Consider the following 27443-nt stretch of genomic DNA (forward strand, 5'->3'; position numbering starts at 1 on the left):
GTATTGGATGGTGATTTGTTGGGGCAAACGTAAAGGAGCGTTTTTCTGAAGCAGACACGGGTGAAAGGATATTCTGCTAAAGCAAGCACGTAAAAGAACATGTGATGAAGGCTAATGACACGCATGTATTGGTCCACCTTAAACCGTGTAGTGAGCCTCGTTTATTGGAAGTCCATAGAGAGAGACACACCACAAAACTCCTGGTGGTGTGTGGCCATGTCCGGCCACTTCCGAGGATTTGGGTTGATTGGCAGAGTGATGTCAGCTGAGACAGACGCATGTGGTGAGTCAAGACCCATGGAGGACATGTGATGTTTGGAGGGGGGTATAAAAAGGAGTCAACCGAATGATGGAGGCTGAGTTTGGCTTCTTACACAGCTTGTCTTTGCTGATCTTTACTTTGTAGGGAAATGCACAGCTAAGAACTGCTCCTGTCATCCCTGCTGGTCCAAATCCCTCCCGCCTGGCTGTGTCTGCTAGGTCACGTCACCTGCTGCTATTCCAACACTACTGAATTGGACTGCTGATATATCCGTGAAGTGTTTGAGAGTGGATCGAGCTGCCGCTGCTGACCTGTGAACTGAACTGCTGACTTCCTGACAACACAAATGGGATTTGCACCAAAGAACCATTTCTAAACAGGTCCACCTCCCCCCATATCCTTTCTTTTCCACAACCTCTGATAGGTGGTGGGCTAGAGGGGAGGGTTAAGTACTTAAGAGCCATCATTAAAAGTAGGGTTTGAGAAAAATTAAAGTTATAACACCCCCCAAAAAGTCGTGTCACCCTGGAACTGTAGCTGTCCCAGGAGAAGTTTGTCCCAGGAGAAGTAGTTCAGGCTTAACTGGAGCTAGTTGGTGACTTCTAGTCCCACACAGCACCCTAAAGCAAGATCTCCCTGGGCTTTGATCAGCTCACCCTTCCTGGATAGCAAGGGCTGATGAGGAGGAGACAAGAAAGAGCTTTGACCTATCTCAGTGTCTGGGGTGCCCAGGGCAGCTATCCCCAAAACCATGGGCAAATCGGTGCTGAGCAGGCTGCTGGGGTCTGCTCAGTGAGGAAGGAAGGAAACGTATCAGATTCCATCCTCAACACAGCCCTGCTCTGGACGTTTTTCTTCACTCTTCCTCTTCTACCCCTAACCCTCACTAGGACTTCCAGGATGAGACTCCTCAATCACATCGCTTTCCACAGCGTCCAGTCTGTCACAGACTTGTGCCTGCTGGGCATCCTGGACACAAGGACATCGTATTAGCTACAAGCATCCTCCACCCTGGATGGGCTGTGAGGGTGGCCCATAAGACATGTCCGTACAAAAGCTTTCATCCAGAAATCACGAATTTTCTGGTAAGCTTAAGAGGACATTCTATACATTCTATACATTGAACATTTGTTCAATGTTGCAATGCCACACAAGATAACAGGTGGTCGGAGCTGAGCCATACCACACCCTGAAAGGGGGTAGGGACAGAGAACCATGATTCCTACAAAGGTATTTCGTGGCGTTAGCTTTACCTGGGCCTGTACTTTTGTGAGTGTGTAGCTTCTGTGTTCTATGTGTCTGCTGGGGTGGGCCTGTGAGGAATGTCATCTTCATCCAGTTGTGGCAAAGCACAAGGATGCCAATCAATGACCAGGCATGAGACCAATGGTGCTAAGAGAAAAAAGATTTTTCAGTTATCTTCCCAGGGAGGTTTCTCATCTAGCCTTGGCCCTGACCAACCATGTAGCAAAGGAGAATCCATACCCATCTGGCTGCAAAGGTCCTTTGGTCAGACACCTCACGTACAGAGGAGAAAAGTGAAGCCCAGAGGGAAAGGCATAGGCTCAAAGTCGCACCGAGAAAGAGCTAGACCTAGGTCTTTGGTCCTCTTTCTCAAACCTTGTCTTCTTGTATGAGTTGACACTGTCTGATAGCAGTGATAGAGCATGCCTAGAGAGACTTGGGAAAACAGTGGCACCCACTGCTCCCCAAACCACGGCAGTATAGATAGTAGTGCCCAGTTGCTGACTGAGCTTTTGCCGCAAGCCACATAAAACCATATACTGCCACCCCTACAACCTGAGTTCCATCCCCAGGACCTATGAGGTGGAAGCAGTCTCAAAACTTGACCATTGACCTCCACATGTGCACTGTACTACACACACACACACACACACACACACACACACACCCCAAAAATAAAACTAAACCCTTTAAAATTTTATTCACATTTATTATTATTTCTAGATAACCTGAGAACACCTCGAGGTTGAAAGATAAGCCATCTCTTTTGCTGGATGTATTTGTTGAGCCAGCTTTTTCACACCAACTAAGATGGGTCTGTGTTGAAGTTGGGTCTGTCCCTGGGAAGATGGCTCGGTTTGTAAAAATGCTTGCCCCGCAAGCATGAGTGCCTGAGTTCTGATCCCGAAAGCCCACATACAAAGCTGGACATAGCAACATTCACTATATTCCCTGGGTTGGTGAAATGGAAGGATCTCTGAAAACTTGTGGGCCAGCTAGCCTGGCTTACATGGAGAAGTCGCAGGCCAACATCCTAACCACCACATGCATGCTGCCCACGCTTACAGGTACACCCCACACAGAAATAAACAGAAATACGCACACACGTGCACACTGAATAACTGAATAAATGAATGGCTTGGGCCTACGGGCTCAGAGGTCCTGTGGCCAGTGTGAAGGGCCCTAGAGATCATAACTTCAGGCTTCCCAGCCTGCAGACTGACCCTCCTGAGAAAGCAGCCACATCTCCTGCCTGTTGGGCTTGCCCAAGTCACAAACTTCAGCCGCCATTTGTCAACCCATCTCACTAAGAAATTTCCCCAGACTGCTGCTCTGGGCCCTGCAGGGCAGGAAGCGATCACGTTTCTACCTTCTAAGCCTTGGAGACCAGACACCTTCTCCCCTTTCTCCCCGAAGGCTCTTCTGCACACCCCACCCTGGCTCCCCACTATGCCAGCCCTGTTAATTCAGCAGCCATTCCTCCCGACTACAACACCACACAGGTGTACTGTTACCTGCCTTGTTTTCAGGAAAGAAAGTAGATTTTTGGTTGGTGGCCAGTTAGGGGACCTGGGTATGGGCAGAGAGCCACAAACCCGGCCCCTCCTTAGGGAGCAGCCTAGCATGTTATCTGGTGCTCCTGAAATCCAAGTCGGGTGGTGGGGCAGCCAGGTGTGCCCAAGACAAGACTGTTTTCCTCGCAGAGAGGCCTTTGGGGGAGGGATCCCCTGTGCGGCTCTCACCTCCCAGCATCCTGGGCCTGGATCTCCTTGTTCCTGATCCTTAGCTATGAGTTCTGAAGTCTGGCCTCTAACCTTTGACCTCTGATACACACACACACACACTCTCTCTCTCTCTCTCTCTCTCTCTCTCTCTCTCTCTCTCTCTCTGTTTCTGTTTCCTGCTCCCCATGGCTCCTTGGCAGGACCGTCCAGCCTTCTTCTTCTCCCCCAACCACAACACTCCTCTTCTAACATGTTTCCAGTGAGCTATTCCACCTCCCTGGCACTCGGTGCATCCTGGGAGCCAATTTGTCCCAAGGGCATCAACTGTCACTCCTTGGTACCACTTAGAGACAATCTTGTCCTGAGACCAGATGGCAACCCCACTCAAATCCCTGCTCAGTCATTTACCACCTGTGTGACCTTGGGCAAGACACCTAACCACTCTGAGCCTGATGTGCTCACTCTTAATATGAGGTTAATGAGAGGCCCTACCTCCAGGGATATCGGCAAGAGGATAAGATGAGATCGCACGCATGCAGGAAAGAGACGAGCTCTGGGAGCATCTCATAACTGCTAGCCTCGGTCCCTATCATTGTCAGGGGCAGTGCACAGAATGTGACCAGTTCCTCCAACTCAACTGGCTGCCTGCTTCCCCACTGCCCTACAGGATTCAATATATGTTTTCCTCAGGCGTTTTTACTGTTCTATTTCCCTTTATAATGTGTGTAGATCTCTTATGCATCACTAATTAAGTTTATGTATGTTCCCTGTGGGCCACCTAGAGTATTTTTAGTAATAAGGCAGAGAGAGCAGGTACCCAGAGAGCACAAAGAGGTATAGAGAATGAAGGCAGAGGAGAGCCTAAGAAAAAAAGACTGAGGACTGAGGTGCTAGGAGGAGCAGGAGGGAGGACTTGATTGTCTGAGAGCAGGAAGCCAGTGGAATACATTGTAGTCTGTGTGGAAGACACTTCCTGCATTCCCCAAGAAAGAGAGCCCCAGCATAAGGAGATGGAATGTGGCACTTCTGACCTCTGTAAGTGACAGCTGAGACCTTGAAACATGACTGGAAAATCCCCCATCATTGGATCATCTTAGTACACACCTTGTACACATGCACATACACACACACAGACACATGTACATGTACCCACCCATATACACACTCTTATTCACACCCAACCTAGCACATACCCATTACACATACAAGTACATGTACACACCCATGTACACATTCCTGTACATGCTCATATTCATATCCATCTACACTCACATGACACACAAAAACACATCCACATCTGTGCACACATACCTAAACACATACCCTATATACATACAAATGCATACCTATGTACATGCACACACACATACACATGCTTGCCTGTATATACACACATTACACACATCCACACCTATAAACACGTACCCTTATTCATACACACAACAGGAGAACTCCCCATCATCACTCATCTCCACAGCACACAGACATTACACACACACACACACACACATACACACGTACACCCATACACACATCAACATACATACACTCATATGTACATACACATATACACGCATTTACATATGCACTTACACCTGTATATCTATGCCTATACATAACCATATAGGTGTGTATACATATCCATACATATGCATCTTTATTCATATACCCACATATAGATACATGCATGCCTATAAATACACACCTATTCACACATGCACCATATATATATATACATATATATATATATATCCTTCTCCATACTCATACTCATGCCTACACACCCATACACAGACACTCTTACCCATAAACACATAAACATACATTCATATGCACATATTCACATTCATCTGCATATCCTTACAAATATGCTCAAATACACATATACATATGCACATAGCTATACATGTAGCATGTAATACATATGCATACATATGTACACATACCTATGTACACTCACATAAACTTTTGTGAACACATGTCACTCACAGAGAACATCAAATAAGCACACACATCTTTGTTCATAAACTAATGCATTCCCACATACGTATCTTAGCACAAGTATATACACATCCACACATGTATTCACATGTACACATAAAATGGGAGCTTCTGGAAGTGTCATGTGATGCAGATTCACATGGTGTTTTGCTGAAGCAGACCCATAAGAGAACATATGATGAGAGTGATGAGAGAGAGAGAGAGAGAGAGAGAGAGAGACGAGGGAGGGAAGGAGGGAGGGAGGGAGGGAGGGAGGGAGGGAGAGAAAATAAGTAGGATTCAATGGACAGTGACTGTGCACTTGCATAGCTAGCTGTGCAACTCTTCGTTGGTCTCCAGTCTTGACTGATCTTCACTTCATTGAGCAAAGGACTTCTGGCATTCTGGCTGGTCCTGGTCACTCCTGCTGACTCCTGCTGATTCATCAGAGGCTTAGAGGTTTCTGCTGGATTCTGCTGCCCCTGGTGATTCGTGTTTGGTGACACTTTTGAACTAGACTGTTGTTATCCTGACAAACGGAGATTAGAATTGCCCCAAAGAAATACTTTTAAACAGGTCCACATCCCTTGTCCTATTTACCATCTTTTCTCCCCTACCTTTGGATGGTGGAATAGAAGAGGGGTTGAAGCATTTGAGAACCCTTATTAAAATAGGTTTTAAAAAAATCTAAGCCTAAACATATATACACTCATTACGAATACACCCATGTATGTATATAATATATATATGATCTATAATATACCTATATAGTGTATATAATACCTATATACATCCATATACAGTCACATAGGATCCCCATATAAATAAATCCTGAATGTGTACCCATACACTTATGAAGGCACACCCACACACTTATAAAGGCATGCCCATCCTATACATATTGGTAGGAGCACATACCCCAGAACTCTCTGGAGGGCATCTCCACTCCCCTCAGCACCCAATATTATTGACACCACCTACCCAGCTTCCTGGGTCCCACCTCTGTCCAGTGAACTCTCCGGCCTTGTCTTGTGTACCTGCTGCTGACTTTGGAGTGTTTCCTGAAGCTCTCCAAGGACAGCAAGAGATGGCTCCCTAAGCCACTAGGACATGGCACCTTGCTACACCTTCACCCATCCAGGTCAAGTAGCAATTCTGACATCTGCCTATCTCCTCTTACCTGAGGCCTACAAGGACCCTAAATGCATGCCCCACAAATGAGGTATTCACTGCTCCAACACACACATTTTCAATGCAGTTTATAGGAAAAGGGATTTCATGGCTCCCTTGAAACAAAGAAGGTCAGAACACATTTCCTAATGACCCAAAGGCGATATTTAGGGTAATTAATCAACACTTCATCACCACCTAGAGATTGTTTTATATCCAAGACATATAATTAAGAAAACTATAAGCAAGCTTGTTGTGTATTTTTTTGTTCCTAAAGAATGGTAATTACCCTCTGCACCCCGACACATCTAAGGGCTCTCCCCAATACTTAGAAACCCAGGAGAAGTTGACTTTGAGATGTCTCAGCAAAGACCTAGCAAGGAAGGAAAGTACAGGTAGCACAGGTTTTTGCTCAGGCCTTGGAATGGGCTCGTCATGGTGCAGCTGCACAGTACTGGGGAGGAAAGGCACCCACAATAGCTAATCGCACACTATTGCTTAATTACTTCAGATCAGCACCTCATTTGCTGAGGGTGCAATTGAGCTGCTGTGGATGTAATTACTTGCCAGGGACACTACTTAACAATGCAGCCACAGTGGAAGAAGTGGGGAGCCTAACATGGCTCTATTCTGAGGTCATGACTTCACATCCTAAGACTGTGGATCCTGGCAGTTCAGACACCACTAGTAGCTCCCAGGAAGCAACATGCAGAGCAGGACCTTAGAAAAATCCACTCCAAGGTATTCAGCGGCTAGCAGGGCACTCATGGGTTGATCCTCCCTGGGGGCGAATCTGGGGTTCAAACAGCTCTCCTGGGCTCTCAAATATCCCAAGCTGGATGCTCCAGCTGGTGCATATTTCAATGCATGAGATCAGCTAGGGCAGAGCTGATAGGTAGTAGCTAAATCTGCTGGCCTTAAAGGGGAACAGAGGCAGAGCCACTGGTATGCAAATTCTCAGGTATGGAAGCAAAGCTCACCTCTGAAGACCCAGGGGGTCTGTCCATGTCTGCAGAAGGGCATAGTGGCCATGGGGAGATCCCATGTTTCCATGGAGGGAGGATAAGGCACTGCACAAACAGGTGTGTATATGCATGCACATGTGCACACACATCATTATGGAAAGAAAATTCTTGTTCAACCCAGAAAGGATCAACAACTACATACCCAGTTTCCCGTGTCACAGTCTGTGTACAGGTGGCTTTTTCAGTCATGCCCTAGGGAGAGTAAATGCAAGCTCTGAACTATGTCACTGTCTCCCGGTGTCGCCCAAAAGTCATTGAGTCACGGAAAACAGATTTAGATAAGATGTGAACGTTTAAGTATAAAGGATTTGAAGCAAAATCATCTAGACATCAAAGTCAGATTGACATGGGTTCAAATCCTAGATCTGCCACTTACTTCTCCTCAAGGGTACCTTGAAACTCTTATTTGGCGTATGGATCTCAGTGTGTCTGTCTATAAAATGGGTGTAAATGCCAGGGCTCTTTAGAGAAACAGAATTGATGGAGTAAATGTATATGAAAGAGAAGTTTGTCAGGGCAGTCCAACAGCGGCTGTCTTCATGCTGGAGAGCCATACAAAAGGTAGCTGTTCAATCTGTGAGGCTGGATACCTCAACAAGCCTGGAACTGTTGGCAAGTAGGGCTCTCAGAGAGCTACTGTCCTTCTGTCCACCTTGGAAAGCAGAAAAATACTCAAGTGTCCACAAAGGATGGCAATGCCAGCAGAGACGGCAGCAGCAGGGTAGATGACTTTGCCACTGAAACATGCAGGCAAGTAGGCCAAAATCAAGAGCTTCCCCCTCAGACTTCCTCAGAGGTAGGCTGCCAGAAGAAAATGGGTGAGTCCTCTCATTTCAAATAACCTGATCAAAACTACCCCTGCCACCTCCAGTGAGTTCAGCGACTGAGCTCGGGGGTGATTCTAGATTCTGCCATGCTGGCAGGGACTATAAACTGCCACAGTGGGATTTCTCAGAGAACTTCCCACAACGAACAACAGCGAAGATTGGGAGAAATAGCACAAGTTGTGGCATCAGCTCGTAGCCTAGGGCCCCAGGACCACAGTTTGTAGACCAAGTGAGCTGCGAGCTCACACCCACTTCTAAGCAAATACTACTCCAGTCATTTCTAGCTTGAGACCTTCAGCCAGAAACTGTCTGGACTAGTCCCTTGCCTGCAGAAATAGATAACATCTCACTGCATTTACCTCATGGACACAGGGTGAAAAGCACACAGGAGTCATGGACAGACAAGGTTCTGAAATGGGCTCATGAACCTTGGTCATTTATATTTAACCCCATCTTGGTTTTCCTTCTATCTTCTTTCTTCCTTCCTTTCTTTCTTTCTTTATTTATTTATGTTCATTTTTTTCCTTAACTGTACAGAATTTTTAATTTTGTGTAATGACGTGTTGATTCTTGAGTCTATTTCCTGTGCTATTTAAGTCCTAGTCATATATGGGTCGATGTCTATACGCAGGTGAGGGCAGGCATAAAAGAAGGCAAGGCCTGTGATTGGGCAATGAAAAAGAAAGGCGGGCTGAGAAGTTTGGAGACATTTTTGAGACAGAGAGTATGGAGAGGGAGAGGAAGGAAAATGAAGGAAGAGAAGGATAACCCAGATCCATGTGGCTTTAAACAGCCACAGGTAGCTATGAATATCATGTAAGAGATGGATAATTACAGGACAATTTGTCTTATCTAGATGGGCAGTTCATATCAATATCAATTGGCTCTGAGTTTATTGTGTGGATGTTTTGTGGGCTGAGAATTTACTGATGTAACTGATTGATAAACCCCAAGCCTCTAGAGTTTTGATTTTTGCCGGGTTACAGGGATTGGTGACAGCTAACTGTGAGATGGGCGGTCATTGCATGGGGCTCGTGTAGCAGCAACCTGCCACAGGAACTTAGTGAGCAAAGGGTCGGAGAGTCTGTCACGATGAGAACACCCCGCTGGTGCTATGTGACCCAGAGTAGCTTGGGATGGAAAAATCCATTTTTTAATATTTCCCGCTACAGTCAGAAAGCACTTACCTATGCCAATACCTTGAAGTATTTTATGAGTTTTCCTCTAGCTGGTTTGAAATTTTGGGTCTTACATTCAGGGCATTATCCCATTTTTGGCTAGTGTTTGCAGAGTGATGGACACAGACCTACTTTCATTCTACGTGGAGCAGTTTCCCCAACACTGGAGAGACCTTTCCTCGGTGTATGTTTTGACACATTGGGCAGTTTCCAGGAAAGAGGCAAGAGAACCAGATTCCCTCAGCACTTACCAGAACCAGGACCTCCAGGACCCTGAAGCTCCATTAGGGAAAACCCCATGAGGAAGGACTCATTAGCATTCAGGAGGTACTGAGCAACATGTTGAGGGGAGGAGGTAGGGGCTGAGGGAGATGGGAAGCCATATTCTTCTGCATTTAAAACATCTTGTCAGCATATCTCCACCAGTTCCCTCTGCGTCCTTTTAGAAAAATTGAAAGCAAGTCGCAGCACATACACTTGTGTGCAATTTCTCCTATACGGACAATAGCCCATGTATACTCTTTTTTTTTTTTTAAATCAATTAAGACAGACATATCTTAGGCACTCCTTGTTCTGGTTCTTTTCATGATCAAATGGGTACAACCTAGACTCACCTTGGAAGAAAATCTCAATGAGGAATTATCTGAACCAAATTGGCCTGTAGACCTATATGCAATTGATTGTCTCGATTGGTCATTGATGTAGGAAGGACCTCCCCAATGTGGGTGGCACCATTCCCTAGGCTGGGCCCTAAACAATACAAGGGTGAAGAAAGCTAGAAAGAACACAGGCAAGACTCCATGCATTTATTCTCTTTTCTCTTCACTGAAGATGTGGCATGTCTAGTTGCTTGAGTCCCTGTCTTGACTATGACCTGAAATAATAAACTAACTAAACCCTCCCATGTGTTGCTTTCATCTAAGTATTTGCCACGCAACAGAAATGTAATTATAATACCCTCCCATTTTAGAACTCCAATTATGGCTTACTCTTTTAACTGATGTGTAACGCCCATCTTGGCATAAATGCTTTACAAATTTCCTACCCATGGACATTTTAAATAGCTTCAGGAATGTTAGGAATTGTATAAGGAAGGAAAGAAACATGGGAGGGATGCCCAGAGCATGGGAAAGGCAGGTTTCCATCCTTCCTAAATGCCACTGTTTTCCTAGCCCTATGGGTCTTCTTGGCCCCCAGATATGTTCCATCACCCCATCATTCTACTCAAGATAAAGATACCAATCCAGGCTGTGAATGGAGTACCATAGGACCTATGGATTGAAGTAAGGTGGAACAGAACTTGTAACATAAAATCCTAGTTTTCTGTAGGTACTTGGAGCAGAAACAATGGCTGTTTGTAGTTCAGAGGCCAGGGAAGGGGATGTGGTTGTGAGATGAACATCAGGGTGGATGTTCACAGAGACTCCTGACCCACCTATTCCCTTCCAGAAGATAGAAACTGAACTCCATCCTTCTAGGACTATACACAGAGAGCTGGTGGAACTATGACATCAACCTATGTACACACGTCACACATGGGCACATAGATAAATGCATACCCTCCTTGGCCACCTTCTATTTTATACATAAATAGCCCTTTCAGCTGTGAAAACCAGAGAGCGCTCTAGTTGTCCTTAAACTTCAGCATCAGCACGAGCGCGCACGCACACACACACACACACACACACACACACACACACACACACACATCCACAGTGCTGTTCCTATACAACAAGGAGGAATTCGCCATCTGAATCAGTGTGACATCGTTTATGTAACAAAGTAGCAGCCGGCCACTTCAAGTGAGCTACAGTATTACACTCCGCTTCTGGGTCTCATGGAGGGCATAATTGCAGTCATTTAGAATGAAGGAGAGGGAAGCAAGGAGTGGTTAAGATGAGTCCCTCAGAGACAGACAGACAGACTGTCTCTGCTGAAAGAAGCATTATGTAGTATAAGAAGCTAGCTCTGTATCCCGTGAACCTCACTGAGGATCCCACAAGTATGCTAAGTCATGCCCCATCCCATCTTGCGTCCTCCAAAAGGGTTCAAAACACTCATTTCTAATTTCTATGTGGAAATGCAAGCCCAGCATCGACTCGGCCCTTACATGATGTTCGGGAACTCTGAGAGTCACAGGTGGCGTCAGCTGCAGCTTACATCCCTACTGTGAAAGGGGCGAGGAACAGTCCTCAGTTAGGTGTATACCAGTGAAGGCGAGACTTCTCTGAAGAAAACCTCATCACAGCAAGCAAGACACCTGCTGGGGACAACCATGTCCAACACAGATAGCCCTTGCAGTTTGGATTTCATACTGTGTAAGAAACCTAACCAAGGGATGGGGGCAGGGGATTTCACTGAAATGCAGTCACTTAATAGGTCATCCACCCAGAAGAAGGGGTACCTGTTCCTCAGCTGCACATGGACATCATACAGGTAACATGAACCCTTTCCTCCAGAACCATCTACATGCTCATACATGTGGCATGTGTTCCACATGTTAGGTGTTCCATACTGTACAAGAATATTCAGGTACAGATACATGTGCATGCTCAGCCAGCAGCATGTAAGACACATAGCCAAACTGAACACAGAACGTGCTTGTCATCAAACTCATTTCCCAGAAGACCCAGGCACGGATTCTCTACTCTCCCTTGACCTGCACCGAAGATGATGCCACCACCCCAGGATCAGCACCCCAACCCACAGGGGTTCCTCAGAAGAATCCAGACCTCTAAGAGCTCTTCCTTGAGCAAAGCATTTACAGAACAAACAAGTCCTCAAGCAACACATTCCATCAGCTCCTTCTTGCTTGGTCCAGCATGAAACTACTGGTGGGTAATCAGGCTTGAGGACAGAGGCTGACACTGTGGGAACAGCTGGAAGATCAAGAACTGTGTCATAGCAAATACAGAGGCGAATGTCAGCAGCAAACCACTGAACTGAGAATAGGACCCCCGTTGAAGGAATCAGAGAAAGAACTGGAAGAGCTTGAAGGGGCTCGAAACCCCATATGTACAACAATGCCAAGCAACCAGAGCTTCCAGGGACCAAGCCACTACCTAAAGACTATACATGGACTGACCCTGGACTCTGACCTCATAGGTAGCAAATGAATATCCTAGTAAGAGCACCAGTGGAAGGGGAAGCCCTGGGTCCCTAAGACTGAACCCCAGTGAACTAGACTGTTGGGGGAGGGCGGCAATGGGGGAGGGTGGGGAGGGAATACCCATAAGGAAGGGGAGGGGGGAGGGGGATGTTTGCCCGGAAAAAGGGAAAGGGAATAACACTCGAAATGTATATAAGAAATATTCAAGTTAAAAAAAAAAAAAAAAAAGAACTGTGTCATGATGAGCTTTTGGTCTGCAGGGAGTGAAAATTCTGCTGGGGAAACCCTAGTCTATACCTCTCAGGACTTTGCAGTTCCATGAGCCAATTGAGGAGGGGGCTATGGCAGGAGCCATCTTTTTTTCCAAGTATGCCCTACTTACCCTGAAAGCGGGAGAAGCATGATAAAGGTCTTGGGGGCATTGTACTTTAATGACCTTTCTGGGGAAGCCGAAACTTCCTCGCCTCCCATGACCACCCCTGTAAGAAAGAGGCTCTCCAGTTTAGTCCGGAGGGAGAGCCCTCAGCTCGCCACACTGAACAAGCAGGAGCCCTGCAGGCAGGTGATGATACCCAGAGGAAGCTGGCCCAGCCTGGCTGCCTAGTACTACCCCACCATTGAAGGGACACCACCAGTCCAGCAGCTCAATGACCCCTCCAACTCCTCCTCCCGCTTCTTCCTCTTCCTCTGGTTCGGAAAGGAGGAGGGGCATCCACATTCTCTAGGGAGTAGAGCCCCCGCGAAGTGACCCCGTTTCACAATGAAATTGAGCTGCCATTTTCATCTTCTTCCCAAATGTCAGCAGAGCTAGATCAGATTAGGAAGTAATCTCTTACCCAAATTCATTTCCGAACAGGAGAGGTGGCAGTGGGCGGGCCGAGTTTGTTGTTTCTTTCCTTATTCCCACCCCATTTCCCTCCCTGTACCTGGGGTGGGAACGAACAACGAGTACAAGTCAAAAGGAGTGCCCTTCAGAGACCCTAGCAAGGCCGGGGCCGCTGAACGAAGCCCCTGTTGGGGTGGCAGCAGCCATAAGGGCCTGCACTCTGCAGCTGATTTGTTCTCAGATAGCTCCCACAGCTCAGAGAGGTCTCCCGGGGCATCCATCCTGGGCTGCGGAGAAACGGAAAAAGGGACCAGAGCCAACACCACCACCACCACCACCACCACCCCCAGCAGTCCCGTCCTGCAACAGTCACTGGTGGCGACTGTGACTTACCTTCCGCCCTTTAGGCTGAGCGCCCCCCCCGCCCCCACATCCCTGGTCCCTGGCCTTGGCATCCCCAGTCAAGTAGTCTCCCACCCCAGGAGCTAGGGTGGTAAATGGGGACAGGAAAGGCAATTACAACCCAGAGAGAGACAGACAGAGACAGAGACAGAGAGAGAATCCCGGTAAATAAATGGCCAAGGAGCTGGTCAGTATCCTGCAGGAGGCCTCACTTGATGAGTGACCAGAACACAGCCGTTGGCCTGAATACTTAATTACACCCAAGTGAAAATTCTCCATCTAATTTGATATTTGGTTCTTTGCAGATGCTATAGCCTTCGTAAATAATATACAAAGTAAGAAACCTAATCCCGCCTGCTAGAATGTTTAATTCATCATTATGCGAGCTAATTGGAAGGTGATTATATGGTAATTGCTCATTAGTGGTGTATATTTATCGCCGTACCTTATGTCAAGGCCATGGGAATTGTGTAGAGTCTGTTCTCTCATTTCAAGGATCAGTTTCAGAAACAGGAGTGAAGCAGGCGAGATCAAGTTCTTCCTGACGTCAGGGTCCAGTTGGGGCTAAGGAGACCCAAGCTATATATAGGACCTGGAGGTAGCTGGGGCCAGGAGCGGCCCCAAGTCCTATATATAGGTTCAGTCTCCGTGATCTGGAAGATTGCTGACAGCCAGGCAAAGCTGGTCCTTCTGGCTCAATTTCCAAAAGCGACCCCAATCCCCTGCCTAGGCACTACTGGGGCCCCTCAGGTGCGTCTTGGTCCTTGGGTGTATTCCGAGAAGCCCTATGCTGTCTCCAGGGCTCCTCTGATGAGTGTGCAGAGGGACAGTAAGGATGGAGCTGTGCTGAGGGGCCAGGGAAGCTCGGGTTTGGTTTGGAAATGATACGTGGGATGGAGCTAGGTGGGTTGACTTGGAGATAAATAAGGAATTTAAAATGATAACGGCCTAGTTTTCCTCCCCCATCTGATCCCTGCGAACCCCTCATTGGAGACTTGTGCCAAATTTTCTCTCTAGTTAGCCTTTCAGTGACGTAGGATACTGGTTCCATGGGACAGTGTGAGCTGGTGCTTAGAGAAAGGAGTGCAAATCCTCTGGGGTGAGTGGCAAACCAGGGCTAAGGAACTGGAAGCATGAAGAAAAGCAGAAAGTGAGTCCTACGCAGTCCCACTCGCTGCAGCTGGGCTGGGAACTTGGGAGACGCTGGGCAGCAGGTCTGAGGTCTCTAGGGTGCGAGAGGGCAGCTTCGTTTTCAGGGGAACCAGGAAGGAACAAAAAGGGGCCAGAACTTCCGCAGCCACAGGACCAGGCCCTGACTCTTGGGGACTGGCCTCCAGGAGCGCATTTTTGCACGTGGTTGTGATCTTTGGCGCGCTCTGGCGCCCCCTCAGAGGAGCGCGATGGCTTCTGCCCTTATAGAGACCTCAGCCCCGGGCACAGGCACCAGCCCCCAGCCTGCACTAGGCACCCCGACTTGCAGCCTCGGGCCCTCCCAAGCTCCCCTGCTGGGCAACAACTCTAATGAACAAAAGGCCAATTAGAGACTGGGGCGCGGCTGATGAATGGACCTTTCGCTTTCAAGCGTGGCACCGCTTCGGGTTTCCTGGAGCACAGGATCGCGCCTGTAGAAGCTGCCTCCCAGAGCCGGGTCATGGCTAGGGTCAGAGGGTTCTCAAAACTCCCATTTCCCCCTCGCTACGGGACTGGTTAGCGAAAATAAATCAGGGGGCTAAGGTACAGACTCTGTATCCGGACTCCTCATCCTGGAGTGGTGGCCTAGAACTATAAGCCCTCATCCTCGACCCCGCCCGTGGCTGCCCCAAGGCGGCACCCAAATAAATCAAGTGCTGATTGCGGAAATAATAGAGACCGGCCTAGAAAAAGATGCGCAGTTACAAAAACCGGCTGTTGTTTACCGAACTCCAGGAGCTGGTGGTGCACTTTGAGAATAGCACCCCAACGCAAACCTCCACTCTTCTCGTGCATAGACCCCAAGATACAAATATGCAACTTTAAATGCTGGGCATGGATGTTCATTAAGGAAATCCCCCCACCCAATTCAAACAGGAAGAAGCGTCCCCACAAGTCACACACACCATACCATCCTCTAAAATGCAAACAAACGGTATCCACAGATATCTTGTGCAACCAGACCTGGTGCACAAATCTAATAAGCTGTATGTTCACACCTTATTCGGCGCTTCATTCGCAGCCCTGTGACTGGAAGTTCTTGTCCTGACGCAAAACAATACAGAGGCACGAGGAAAGCTGGACATCTTGCCACAATCTATGCAGGGAACTCTAACCTCCTCAGCTTCTGACTAAAGTAAACAATCAGCACCGATACAAACAGACTTGAGTCCTAGGTGAGAACGCTCAATTGAGTTTCCATAATCCACAAACACAGCTGTAGGGTGGATCGAGACACATACCTATTACGAACGTACTATCACAGACCTCCAGCCTAACCCATCCATATACTGACTTACAACTGCCCACTTGTGAGCAGCCCAGTCTGGCCCCCATCTTACCACCACAGAGCAGGGCACGGAGCCAGGCCTCCGAACCTCCAGAATCCCTCCCCAACCCTCCAGTGTGTCCAGGACTTTGTTTCCTGAGACTCGAGGCCGGACGGGGAGGAGCCCAAGTTTCCCAAACCACGCTCAGGCCGGGGGTGGGGGGCGGGAGGCCTTTCAATCGGGTCGGCCTGGCTTGCTTCTGTAGCTGCCACAGTCCGCCCCTATTACAAAAGTGGCCCGGCAGGTTCCGGGCCTCGGCCAACGTGCCCGCTCCGGCTCGGTTCCGCTGCCAGAAGCAGAGTCCCAGGGAGCTGGAACTACACGAATCCAGAATGTTAGCTAGAAATGGTGACTGCTGGAAATCCAAGGTTTCTGCCAGAACCAGATGGTTTTAGTTGCTTCAGGAAGATATGGGTTCGAAGAGGGAAATACTCAGTTCAGGTGTATATCGCAGGAGAATGTAGCCCTGGCCCGCTTCCACTTGACCCCATTAGAAAAAAGGAAACTGAAAACCTGGGACTACTGAACATTCTTTGGCACAGGGGGGACACACCGGGAGACGGGGCGGGGTAAATATGTCAACTTATAGCCTACAAGTCACAGGCAAGACAGGGGGCAACCAGCATGCAGTTGGCGGTGCTCTGGAAGTGAAGCCCAACCCTGCCCACTAGGCACATAGAGAGCCCTGCCCAGAGCATTCAGGCCTGGCACCTAAGGAACACGAGTGGGAACTCAGCTTCCACTGGCTACAGACAAGCTCGAGCGCACAGCAAAGGGGACAGGATGCGAAGCACATGCGGCCCCCGCTCACCCTGACCCAGCCCTTCGCCCAGATAGGCATCGTGGGATGGCATCTCGCAAATATTTATATTCTTCAGCGCCACGGCAGCCCGCGCCCACATTAGACGCTCTAATCCTGCCACTTTAAATAGATGAATTAATAAAGCAAACGAGCGGCTAATAAGCCGACTGTCCTGCCTTTTTGAGGCGGGGGGAAGGACTCGAAAGTGCGCCAAATTTGTTTGCAGTGGATCAAGGCGAGCCGCCTCTGCTTCACTTTCTTTATCTTAATTCCGACTTGAAAAGATATAATTATCTAGTTTGAACAGAGCGGCTATCAAATCCTTCTTTGGGCCGGGAAGGGGGGCGTTGGAGTGGATTGCGGCTCTCTGAGCCGCTCGGTGCAGCCGGAGATAGCGCGTAATGAAGATGTGGAGGCCCGAGATACAAAGGGCATTAACCTCATTAGCATGAAACCTTTTCTTCCTACCATTGTGGGACCCTTTCAGCCGCCTAATCCCCCCTATTTTCAAAGCTTGGTTTGTAATAAAGCTTTTAGGTTTTTTTCCCCCTCAAAGCTAATAGTATTCTCTGATGATTTTTATTGCTGTCACACTGCATAGGACATTTAGAAGAAGAAGAAAAAAACTCTTCACCACTCCCCTTTCTTGTACTTAAATTTAAGTTTATGTTTACTGCAGAAAGCTTTTTGCCAAGATGGTACTTTTTTTAATAAAAGGGTCAACCTCAATTGTAAGGAGACTATACTTTATATTCGAGCCATTCCAGGTTTGGGAGGGTGGGATGAATGGGAAAAGTAACCTGCCCTTGTTCTAGCAAAAAAGGATGAGAAGCAGCAACTGCCAAGCACTCAGAGGAACTAACAGTCACAGATAGACCATCCCACTGTGGAAACAGCCTAAGCCCTGCGCGTCTTTGTGGAATTCCTGGGTTGCACCTGTCCCTGTGGAAGGCAAGCCCCGTCTTCCTGAAACCTCTCTGCTGCTGGTACCCAAAATACAAACTCTGGAGGAAGGGTCTTTGTGAGCTCAAAGCATGAGCAGCCAGGTTTGCCCAGGGACCAAGACCAAGGGGAGAAGGGTAATAAACAGAGATACAGGGGCAAGAAAAAAAAGGGGGGTAGAGAAACAGAGAATGAATTCTCCTTTAGAGGAGGGAAGGAAAAACAGAAAGAAAAGATTCCATAGTGCCCTATAGTCCCCACACGTGCACGGAATGTCTAATCTTAACTTTTCAAGGCAGGATGTTAACAAAGCTTGTATTTTTGCCCTGTATTGTAACTTGGCCTTATCACAGTGTAAAGGGTGGGGGAGATTGTCCTAAATTATGTCCAGGCAGCCCCCCTGGATCCGTGGATTAAGAGATTAAAGGAGACCACTGGGCAAGGCCTCCTCTTTTCCCTTCATATTCCTGGTATGATAATTGCTTAAACTGATTTGCACTTTCACAAAAGCTCACAGGACGCTTTGTAGCTCGAACAGAACAGACGAGGTTTCTCTATCAATGGAAATAAAACTGATTAATGCAGCCTATCAGGATAGGAAGCAAATGAAGCATGCAAAAATCAACCTCATACCCTCAGAAGGGGGAGGAGGGGGGGAAAGAGCGAAGTTTTCTTTGAGAATGGTTACAACTTTTACTTTAATGCTAAAACTAAGAGTGGAAGATCTCTCAGAATGCTTGCCTTATAAGGCTTCTGAGGCCTTTGGGTTCATCCCCATCACTTTTGGCAGATTAGAGTGAAAAGAGAGAGGAGAGGAGAGAAGGAAAGAAGGAAAGAAGAGAAGGGGGAGACTGACTGACGTGTCCTTAAGGGGTTTGAAGTCAGAAAGGAAGTTAGAAGCCCCAGAACTCGGGTTCTAAGGATATTCTCCAATTCATAACTATGTTCCAGGCTTTAAAAAGAAAAAGAAATCAGAAGAGAAGTTTTTTTTGGTTTGTTTTTTTTTTTTTTTTTTTTTTTCCTGAAGTTGACACTAAACTCCTTCAGCAAAGTTGCTCGGGCAGTTTCTCTCTTTTCCCACTTCTGAAAGAGTCTGGATGTCTTAAGCTTGACATCTCTTTAAAAATACATGCCCCCAAAAGCCATCAGTCTGGCTCTTTTGTGGGTGGGGAGTGAGGGTCTCTGGAGCCTAACTGGAGAAAGCCCACATTCGAATCAGAGGGTACTTTTGTAAAGATCCACTTCAGTTTCTCAAGACAACTACTCTGAGGGCATATTGATAAATCTTTATTGACAAAATATTGACATTGACATACTTCTTGGAAGTATATAGTGTGTTAGAATTCTAACAAATTAACACAAAACACAAAAATATTTACATTCTGGTATAGAAGACACTAAGGAAGCATTTGTAACCCTCTTTAGTAAGTCTATGGTCTTGGAAGAGAAACTCAGTGCTTGAAAACTCCCATGTCCTTGGCCACGCCACTATCACCCCATTAACTACAGTCCTTCCGTCCACTTTTGCAATAGACAGACTTAAAAGTTCTGAATGGCCATTGTGTTGAGTGGTTGAATGCGGTCAATGTCTCCAACCACTAAAAGGAAAGGTTGATTTGGTGATTTAAAGAATCAGAATGTTAGAAAAGGAAATATCCAAGAAATAGAATTAATTTGGGTCTTTATCATGTGTTGTTTTTAACCCCTAGTGTAAGTCCTGATTCTTCTCAGGGGCACCCTCCCCCGCCCTCCATCCCCATCCTGCTCCCTCATTTCTCTGTCAGAGGACCACTATTTCCGAGCCTACTTCATTTAGCTTTCACAATCACTTTGACAATAGAAGGTATCAAAAAAAAAGTGTTTTTACAGACTGCACATTTCTCAGAAAAATAAAAAACAAAAATACACAGAACCTGCCTTTAAAGGAAGAGTAAAATTACAATTCAGTTTTAGACACCATTCGCCCAACAACTGTTACATGCAATTCAAGTTTTTGAAACAGGTGTAGGGTGGGGCTAGACATGGAATTTTGCATGTTATTTCTAATTAAAGATGAGGGAGAAACACTGCGAAGTGCAAAATTAAAAGTCCTGTGCCTTTTTTTCCAAAAAAAAATCATTATCATTTCTAAATGGACTTCGATAAGCGGAATACGCCGCCAATCATCTTGTTTCCCTGGTTTGGCATTTGACTGACAGCTCCCCTTGTCAGAATGTGCCTTTGCCTCAGAAGGACCAGATCATTCATTCTCATTCTCTCTCTCTCTCTCTTCTCTCTCTCTCTCTCTCTCTCTCTCTCTCTCTCTCTCCTTTCTCTCTCCCTCCCAGTCTCTGTCTCTCTCACTCACTCAGCTGCCTCTTTAGACGAGGGTTGCTTGTTGATGAAGGGGCCTCGGTCCTCCTCTGCCGTTCCTGTCCCGTGAGTGGTGCCCCAGCGCCGGGTCCTGGTCCAGTGCCCTCGATATCCAAAGTCTGCTGTGAGCGCCACTGCTCTGATTCCCTCTCTCCCTTTCTCGGTGAATGTGTGTGCAGTTTGTTTTTTGTTTTGTAGGGTTTTTCTTCCTCTCCTCTCCCTGTCTCTCTTGCTCCGTGCTGTCCATTTCTGTGGGAATAGGTTTGTACTTTTAATCGTCTGAGGTCACGTCTATTTCCTCCGGACTCGCCTGCTTGGTAGCAATTCTCCACCGGTTAATGTGGTGTGTCCCTTTTTTCTTTTGTTGAGAATCTGAGCCTTCTTCCTCTAGCTTTTGCCTTTTGAATTTTGTTCTCCGGTTCTGAAACCATACTTTTACCTGTGGGGAGAGACAAGTGGGCATTGTTAAATCCTTCATGGTGCCCTCCTATCATACACCAGAGGCCTGTTGTAGCCCATGCCTGACTCCAGCCCCCCCAGTCACATGTCCTAAGGGCTGACCATTCCTTGGCCTCCCCTCTGAGAGCAGGCTAGGAAGTCTTCCCAAATCCTACCAAGGAGCCTTTCCCCAAGGGCCACCGGTACCTCAGTGTGATCGTTTCTCCCACACACATTCATTCCCACCTAGAGCAAAGGCTTTTGCAAAGCATGAAAAACTTAGTAAGAAGTAATAAGAAAAATATATATGAGGGAGGGGGGTTTCTTGCTTGCCCAGACAATGGGTATATGAAAGACTCAGTCTCTGTCAGCCTAATGTGTTTTCTATTTTCAACCAGTCTGGAGTTGCCTAAATATAGCGCCTCTTCTGCCAGGCAAGGGCCTGAGTAAAGGACGGGGGTTGCCTATCCTCAGGGCCTTGCTGGGGGACACTGGCAGGTGAGCAGGAGTAGAGCGACCCCAGAGGAAGCCAAGTGGACAGCGACTTTACAAGCCATACTCAGGACCTGGACAAACTGAAAGCTTCAGGAAGACCATGACGTAGAAAGGGGGTAAAAGAAACTGAACAGGAAGGAGAAGGACAGAGGCCTCTTTCCTCTGCTCCTGTCCAGTCCCCAAACAGGGTAGGACCAGCTTTGGCCCCAACCTCCACAGAGAGTTTGGTAACCAGGCCTTCCGAGAGCTTGCAGCTAGAAGTCTAGGCATCAGTGAGGTTAAATTAATTGCCTTCCCTGGGGAAGTTGGGTGGTAAGCTCCATTCAGCAGCACTGCCCAAGTTTGTCCAGCAGTGTGGTACCGATGAACAAGACAGTAGTGACTGCAGCCCTTGCAGTCCACAGCGGCCCAGTCGGAGCCTCTGAGCTCCCGAAATGCCACTCCACCCTCACCTTTAAGACTGCCACGGGGTCTCACTTGTTCTCCCCAATGCTCCTGTTCCCCCAAAGTGCCCCGTGAAAAAGCAAAGTAGGAACTGGGAACAAGGCTGAGTTTAATTTGCTTTGAGTTTGCTAATTAAGGGGGAGGACAGTTCATCCCCCCCCTCAACCCCCGCGTTTGCCCAAAGCGAGCGGCTTGACACGCACACAAAGACTCCAGGCAGTGTGGGCAGCGAGGCGGACAAAGACAACCTCTGCCTCGGCTATCTAGGAGAAATCAGGTGGGCCTTGCCTTATGCCCACCCTGTACAAACCCGCGAGGCCGTTCGTTAATTTTTTCCCCCGTGGAGAGGGAACTTTTTAAAAACAAAACAAACAAACAAAAAACCTCAATTTGAGCTTGGGGGGGGGGGAATAGTTACTTTACTCTGCCTACAAACGTTACTGTTTAGTGGGAACTTTGACCCTGCCTTGGGACTGAGAGTACAGTAGCGCCTACTGTAGACCTAAACTCCCTGCCTGCCTTGGGACTAACCCAAGACAGGCCTCCGTTCGTCAACCCGGCTGCTGCAGGAAGGCTGTGTCCCCTAAGGTTAGCCCTCTCTGCAGTCTAGTTTTCAGGATCGCCCAGCTTGCCTGGCCTCCGGCTTCAGATTCGCCGGCATTCCCTTAAGAAGAGTAATCGGGCGGGCCCTGGAGTCTTTCAGAACTCTTATCTAAACCGTTCCCTGCTCTCTCCATCCTTGAGCACAATCACCAGAACACCCTGCTGCAATTAGCCACATCTCCGACCCCGCTGGATCTCCGCGATTCCTCTAAAACTGGCTTAGTTTGGAGTTGCAGGGGCCTGACCAGCGAGAAGAACCAGCTTGTCGGTGCAGCTCATATTGCCCTAATAAAGCTGAGCACCTGGAAAGTTGCTGATCCGGAACTCAGCGCTGGGCGATGGCTGCCTGGGTCTGGATGAAGTACCCTGGCTGCTGGGCCACACTCACCTGAGTTTCCGTAAGGCTGAGACTGTGCGCCAGCTGCTTCCTTTCCGCTCCCACCACGTAATGATTCTTCTCGAACGCGTGTTCTAGCCTTAAAAGCTGGGACGGCGAGAAGGCGGTTCGAATCCGCTTCGGCTTTCGAGCCAGAGCGTTGTGCAAAAGGAAACTCTCGGGACTTGTGTCGTTCCCTGCAGGGGGCAGAGCAGAAGTACCATTAGACGGTCTCCCAGGCAGGAGTTGAGGGCTTCTCTGGAACCGGGCTAGCCTAGCCTAGCTCCCTGGGCCTCTGCCTAGTCCACTGCGCCCGTCACTCTGGGTCTGGTAGCTCTCTCTAAGCTTTTGAAAAGGACACCGGCCCAGCCGTCAGACCCAGGCCCCGGGGTTCCAAACCTGGGAGATGCCTTAGCAGTTATCTCTGAAGTGCTAGTCGTCAGGCTCCTGACTTTTGCCGGTTCCTTAACCGTCCTAGCACCTCAGGCCTAGACACCTCCACGCTGTGTGTCAGGGGCAGAAGACAGGACAACGGAGCCCAGGCTCAGAGACTCAGATCAGAGACTCAGAGATTGATGCCCGTCATATAATAATAATAATAATAATAATAATAATAATAATAATAATAATAAACAATGTAGTAGTAGTAGTAATAGTAGTAGTAGTAGTTCCCTACATTCTAGCCTATTTTAAAAATTTGACATAAGTATAGAAAGCATGGCGTGTTGCTACTCAGTTTTCTCGCGGATTTATTCAAATATTTTTGTTTGGTTGGTTGGTTTTTGTTTTGTCTTGCTATCTCTCTGAGAAATCGCAGAAGCCAATCGAGACGTTGCAGCCGGGCCGGGACAGAAATCTTGAGTCGAGTGTGCCCAGTATCTTTGGCCGCCGCCTCCAGAGTACCCGGTTCTAAGTGTCCCTGGTCTCGGAGAACTAGGAGAGGACGGTGAAGGGACTGGGGCCTGGCGGTAATCAATTGCGGGTACTCGCACGCACGATGGTCTGTGGCCGCGAAGATCTAGGCAGTCCGCGATACGGCCGGGCGACCAAAAAACGTGACTGGCAGAGAATGGGGAAGTTGAGCTCTAAACTTTGAAAGCTAGGCTGGGGTATTTCGGCTTCCCGTATTAAAGGAAGTTAGTCTGTCTATTTACCACCACCACCACTTCCAAAAAACAGCCCGGTAGTCTCAGCGGGAGTAAAGGCAAATTCTGTGTTGAACTACGGAGAACGGTGTTTTGCTTTGGTTTAGGGTTTTTTGTTTGGTTTGTATTGGGTTTTTTATTTTTAGTAATATATAAATATATAAAATGGCGAGGTGGCATTACCAGATTCTAGACTGACAGGACGCAAAGTGTTATTGAATGGAAAAGCCCATCGTTATCGATCGTGCCCCACCGGAGGTAGGTCTTTTACAGACTCCAGTCGGCAAACTAATTCGAACCCTTTTCCTAAAGTTTTAACTTTCTCAACAACCCCTACCCAGAAGCAAACAAAATTAATAAATCGGGGGGGAAAATGAAGACTCCCAAACAGATCTTCCCTTGTCGGGCCTTCTCTCGATTGGGTTTTCGCTTTTCTTTTTCTTAATTTCTTTTTTAATCTCTTTCTTTCTCTCGGCAAAAACAAAAACAATAAAACAAAAACAAAACATCAGCAACCAAACAGAGACCAGATGGAACCTGACTTCCCGCCACGTCCAGCGGTTGCCCCCGCTAAAAGGGTCGCGGAGAGAACCAGTGGGGCTGCGGAGGTTTCTACTAGCTCTCCCGCCCCTCCCTGGGCCTCCAGAGCAGGAGGAAGGAAACAGTTTGCTCTGAGGTTTCCAAGGTCTCCTTGTCTCCTTAAAGGAATTGAAGACCTAGAAGTCGCGGGTCTGGGCTGGAGGGACGTGGAGTGAGTGTAGAGCAGAGTTGAAATCCAGTGAACCTGGCCATGTGGCCCTGTCCGAGTTCCTGAGAGATAGACTAGCCAGGAACACGGTCCAAGGAAACAAGATTCGAGGACCTCGCGGGCTCAGAGCTTCTTGACAGCGGACTTCGCCGCCCAGCATCACGTCCCAGCCAGCCCGACCCTGGCGCGAAACACGGGACACCTCGTTTGCACCCCTTTCCAAAAAGGTCAAGGAGTGAGCAAGTCAGTAACCCAAAGGAGTCTAGGCTTCAGAGATTGGTAAAATGCGACTCGGGCCCCTTGCTACCCGGTTTCGTAGTCGAGCACCCGGGCTGACCTCCGCCCAGGCCTTGAGGAGCGCCCACCCGGAGCAGGCCAGGCACAGTGAAGAAGGCGATCGGACCGGCGCGCTTCAGTTCCGCGACGTGGCACGTACCTTGGAAGCGATGACCCAGATATCGGTAGCGGTGGATGAGCCAGGGGTAGAAGGTGGACGGGTCCCGCTGCTGCGAGGCGAAGAGGGGGTGTGGCGAATGCGAGGAGGGCAGGGGGTGGGCGGCCAGGGCGTGCGGCGGCGGCACCGGGTGCACCGGCACGGCGGGGTTGGGCGGGTGCGAGACCGCCTCGGCGAACACCAAGTCCGGGTTGGAGTAGACGCCCCTGCCCGCGGCGGCGGCGGCGGCGGCCGAGTGGAAGCCGTTGAGGAACGGATTTATGGGGCTGGAATTGGCGTAGCTGAGCGCCGCGGGACGGATGGGATCCTCGGAGCGTGAGGCAGGCAGGGGACTGTCCTTGGCCACCAGCGACTCGATGGTGAAGCAGCGCTTAGGCGCCGGCTGAAACATGCTGCGCCGAGGAGCGGGCGCCCTGGGCTCCCTGCTCCCGGCGACCGCGGCGCGCTGCCTCCGCCGCCCGCTGCCCGCGGCGAAGACCGAGGAGAATGGGGGACTCGTTTGTTTGGGGTGGGGGTGGGGGTAGGAAAAGAAAGGAAGGAAGAAAGAAAGGAAAGGAAAAAGGAAAGGAGGGGGAGGGGGAGGAGAGGCAAAGCCGAAGATCCCGAGAATCTTGCACCAAACGCGCCCAACCTGGAGAGAGGGGGGAAAATCCTTCCAGAAGAATTTGCAGGCGTGGATTGGGGTAATATTTTTTTGAGCGAGGTGGCGTTGGGGGGGGGAGGTTGGAGTTAGAGGCAGGGAGGGGGGGTTCTCGGGGAGGCAAAAAAAGTTTTCTCTCCTTTGCAAAAGGCGGGCAGGGCGCCCTAAGTCCAAGGACAATCCATGGAAGTGTTCGCTTCTTCACTAGTAGTGCAAACGATTTGTTAGTTCATGAGCCTAATTAGTGCGGGGATCACATAAACAGCTTCCTCCGAAGCCTGGTAAATGGCTTGATGATTGGTCGCTATTACTCGCCCTGAGGTGGAAGGGGGGAGACTCTTTAAAGTGCGTCAGAGGGAGGCGAACGCCTGGGAACCCGGAGGCCTGGATCCGGTCCCAGAATGGAACGGAGTCGGCGCCACTGCCCCGGCCGTGCCTCCAGCCGCCCGCCCGGCCGCAGACCTCTTGGTGTCTTCGCCCTGCGCTCCGGGCTAGCTCCCTCGCTCCCGCGGCACCCGCTGCAGTTTCTCTCCTCCTCCTTCGGCTCCTCCGCTTCCCTCTTCTCCTCCTCTTCCTCGTTCCTCTCCTCCTCCTGCTCCTCTTCCTCCTCCTATTTCCTCCACCTCCTCCTCCTCAGCTACCGCCTCCTACTGCACCAACACCACTCCCTCCGGGGCACCCGGGTCCCTGCAGAGTCTCGGGGGCCGCTCTGCCTTTCCTGCGGACCCCTGGATCCTAAACCAGCGGCGCCGGAGCTGATGGGACTGAAGCACCGACGGACGCACAGATTTCTTCACGCCCTGAGCTCCGCTGAAGTTGTCCCCTGGAGGCCCGCACCCGGGTCACTGAGATGGCTTCAGGCGCCCGGCGAGGGTAAGCGGGCGGGGACTGGTTCCGGGCAAGGGCTAACCCGCTTCACTCATACCAATCCCCACCCCCAGCAAAACTCCGGAGGTTTCCTAGGCGCGCGAGAAGGGGGGGTCCTCCCACCCCTCCAACCAAGCGTAGCTTCGAGGTTCCAGGGTCCACCCGTTCGCAGTCTTTGACCCGGCTGGTTCGTTTGCAAGTTCAAACCTGAGGGGCCAGCTGCGCCTGTACCGTTGCAGCGGACTTAGAGCTTGCACCTAGAGTTTCTGCTTTTCCTGTCTGTAGGGCGGTCACTTCCTTCCCCAAAACAGTTCTTTCTGGGATATGTGGGGATATTTGGGAAAGGAGTCTAGGGTCCTAGGTCAGAAGCTGAAGCTGTGATTGTGTTATCGTTCCATTGTTTTTAGTGGCGTTGACACTGTTCCCATTATTGCTATTATTGTTGTACCTATTTTTATTTTGACATCTGTGGTCCCGGGGCTGGGTTGCTCTGCAAATCCAGGTTTCGCAACTAGGCACTTAGGATTGCGTCTCCGGTCCTAGGCCCTGTCCGCATTTTCGAGCTTGCCTTCGGTTTTGGGATGATTTTAGGGCCGACTTCTCTTGTCCCCATTGGCTCACGCTGCGGCATAATTATGATCACATCCCCCCAGCCTGCTGGCCCTGCTCTCTGTTTATTGGTGGTTAAAGATCTATTATCTATTCATCAGCCGCCTCCCCCCACCCCACATACACACCCTTTGCCAATTACATTCTTCTAAAGTGAAGTACCAGCAGGTATTTTGCACGTTTACAATTAATGATAATTTTTTTTCCTGGCGTCCTTTAAATCTGTTACTCCCAGGTCCAGGTCGAAGCCATTTATCCTGA

At 49.0% G+C, this 27443-nt stretch overlaps 1 protein-coding gene across 2 annotated transcripts; it reads right to left on the bottom strand.

Moving 5' to 3' along the window:
* Positions 1-19275: 19275 nt before the first annotated feature.
* On the bottom strand, positions 19276-26615 carry Emx2 (empty spiracles homeobox 2). 2 transcript variants are annotated; one of them, XM_032892226.1, is made up of 3 exons: positions 25049-26615; positions 22732-22916; positions 19276-20802 (listed from the first exon to the last, which is right to left on the bottom strand). In XM_032892226.1, exons 1-3 carry the CDS (start codon positions 25455-25457, stop codon positions 20635-20637), a joined length of 762 nt encoding a protein of 253 aa, XP_032748117.1. In that variant the 5' UTR covers positions 25458-26615; the 3' UTR covers positions 19276-20634. The 2 variants fall into 2 exon arrangements, with proteins under 2 accessions (XP_032748117.1, XP_032748118.1); XM_032892227.1 differs by lacking the exon at positions 22732-22916 and having other exon boundaries at positions 20699-20802.
* Between the last annotated feature and the right edge of the window lie 828 nt (positions 26616-27443).

The sequence above is a fragment of the Rattus rattus genome, chromosome 2, assembly GCF_011064425.1.
Source record: "Rattus rattus isolate New Zealand chromosome 2, Rrattus_CSIRO_v1, whole genome shotgun sequence".
Lineage (NCBI taxonomy): Eukaryota > Metazoa > Chordata > Mammalia > Rodentia > Muridae > Rattus > Rattus rattus.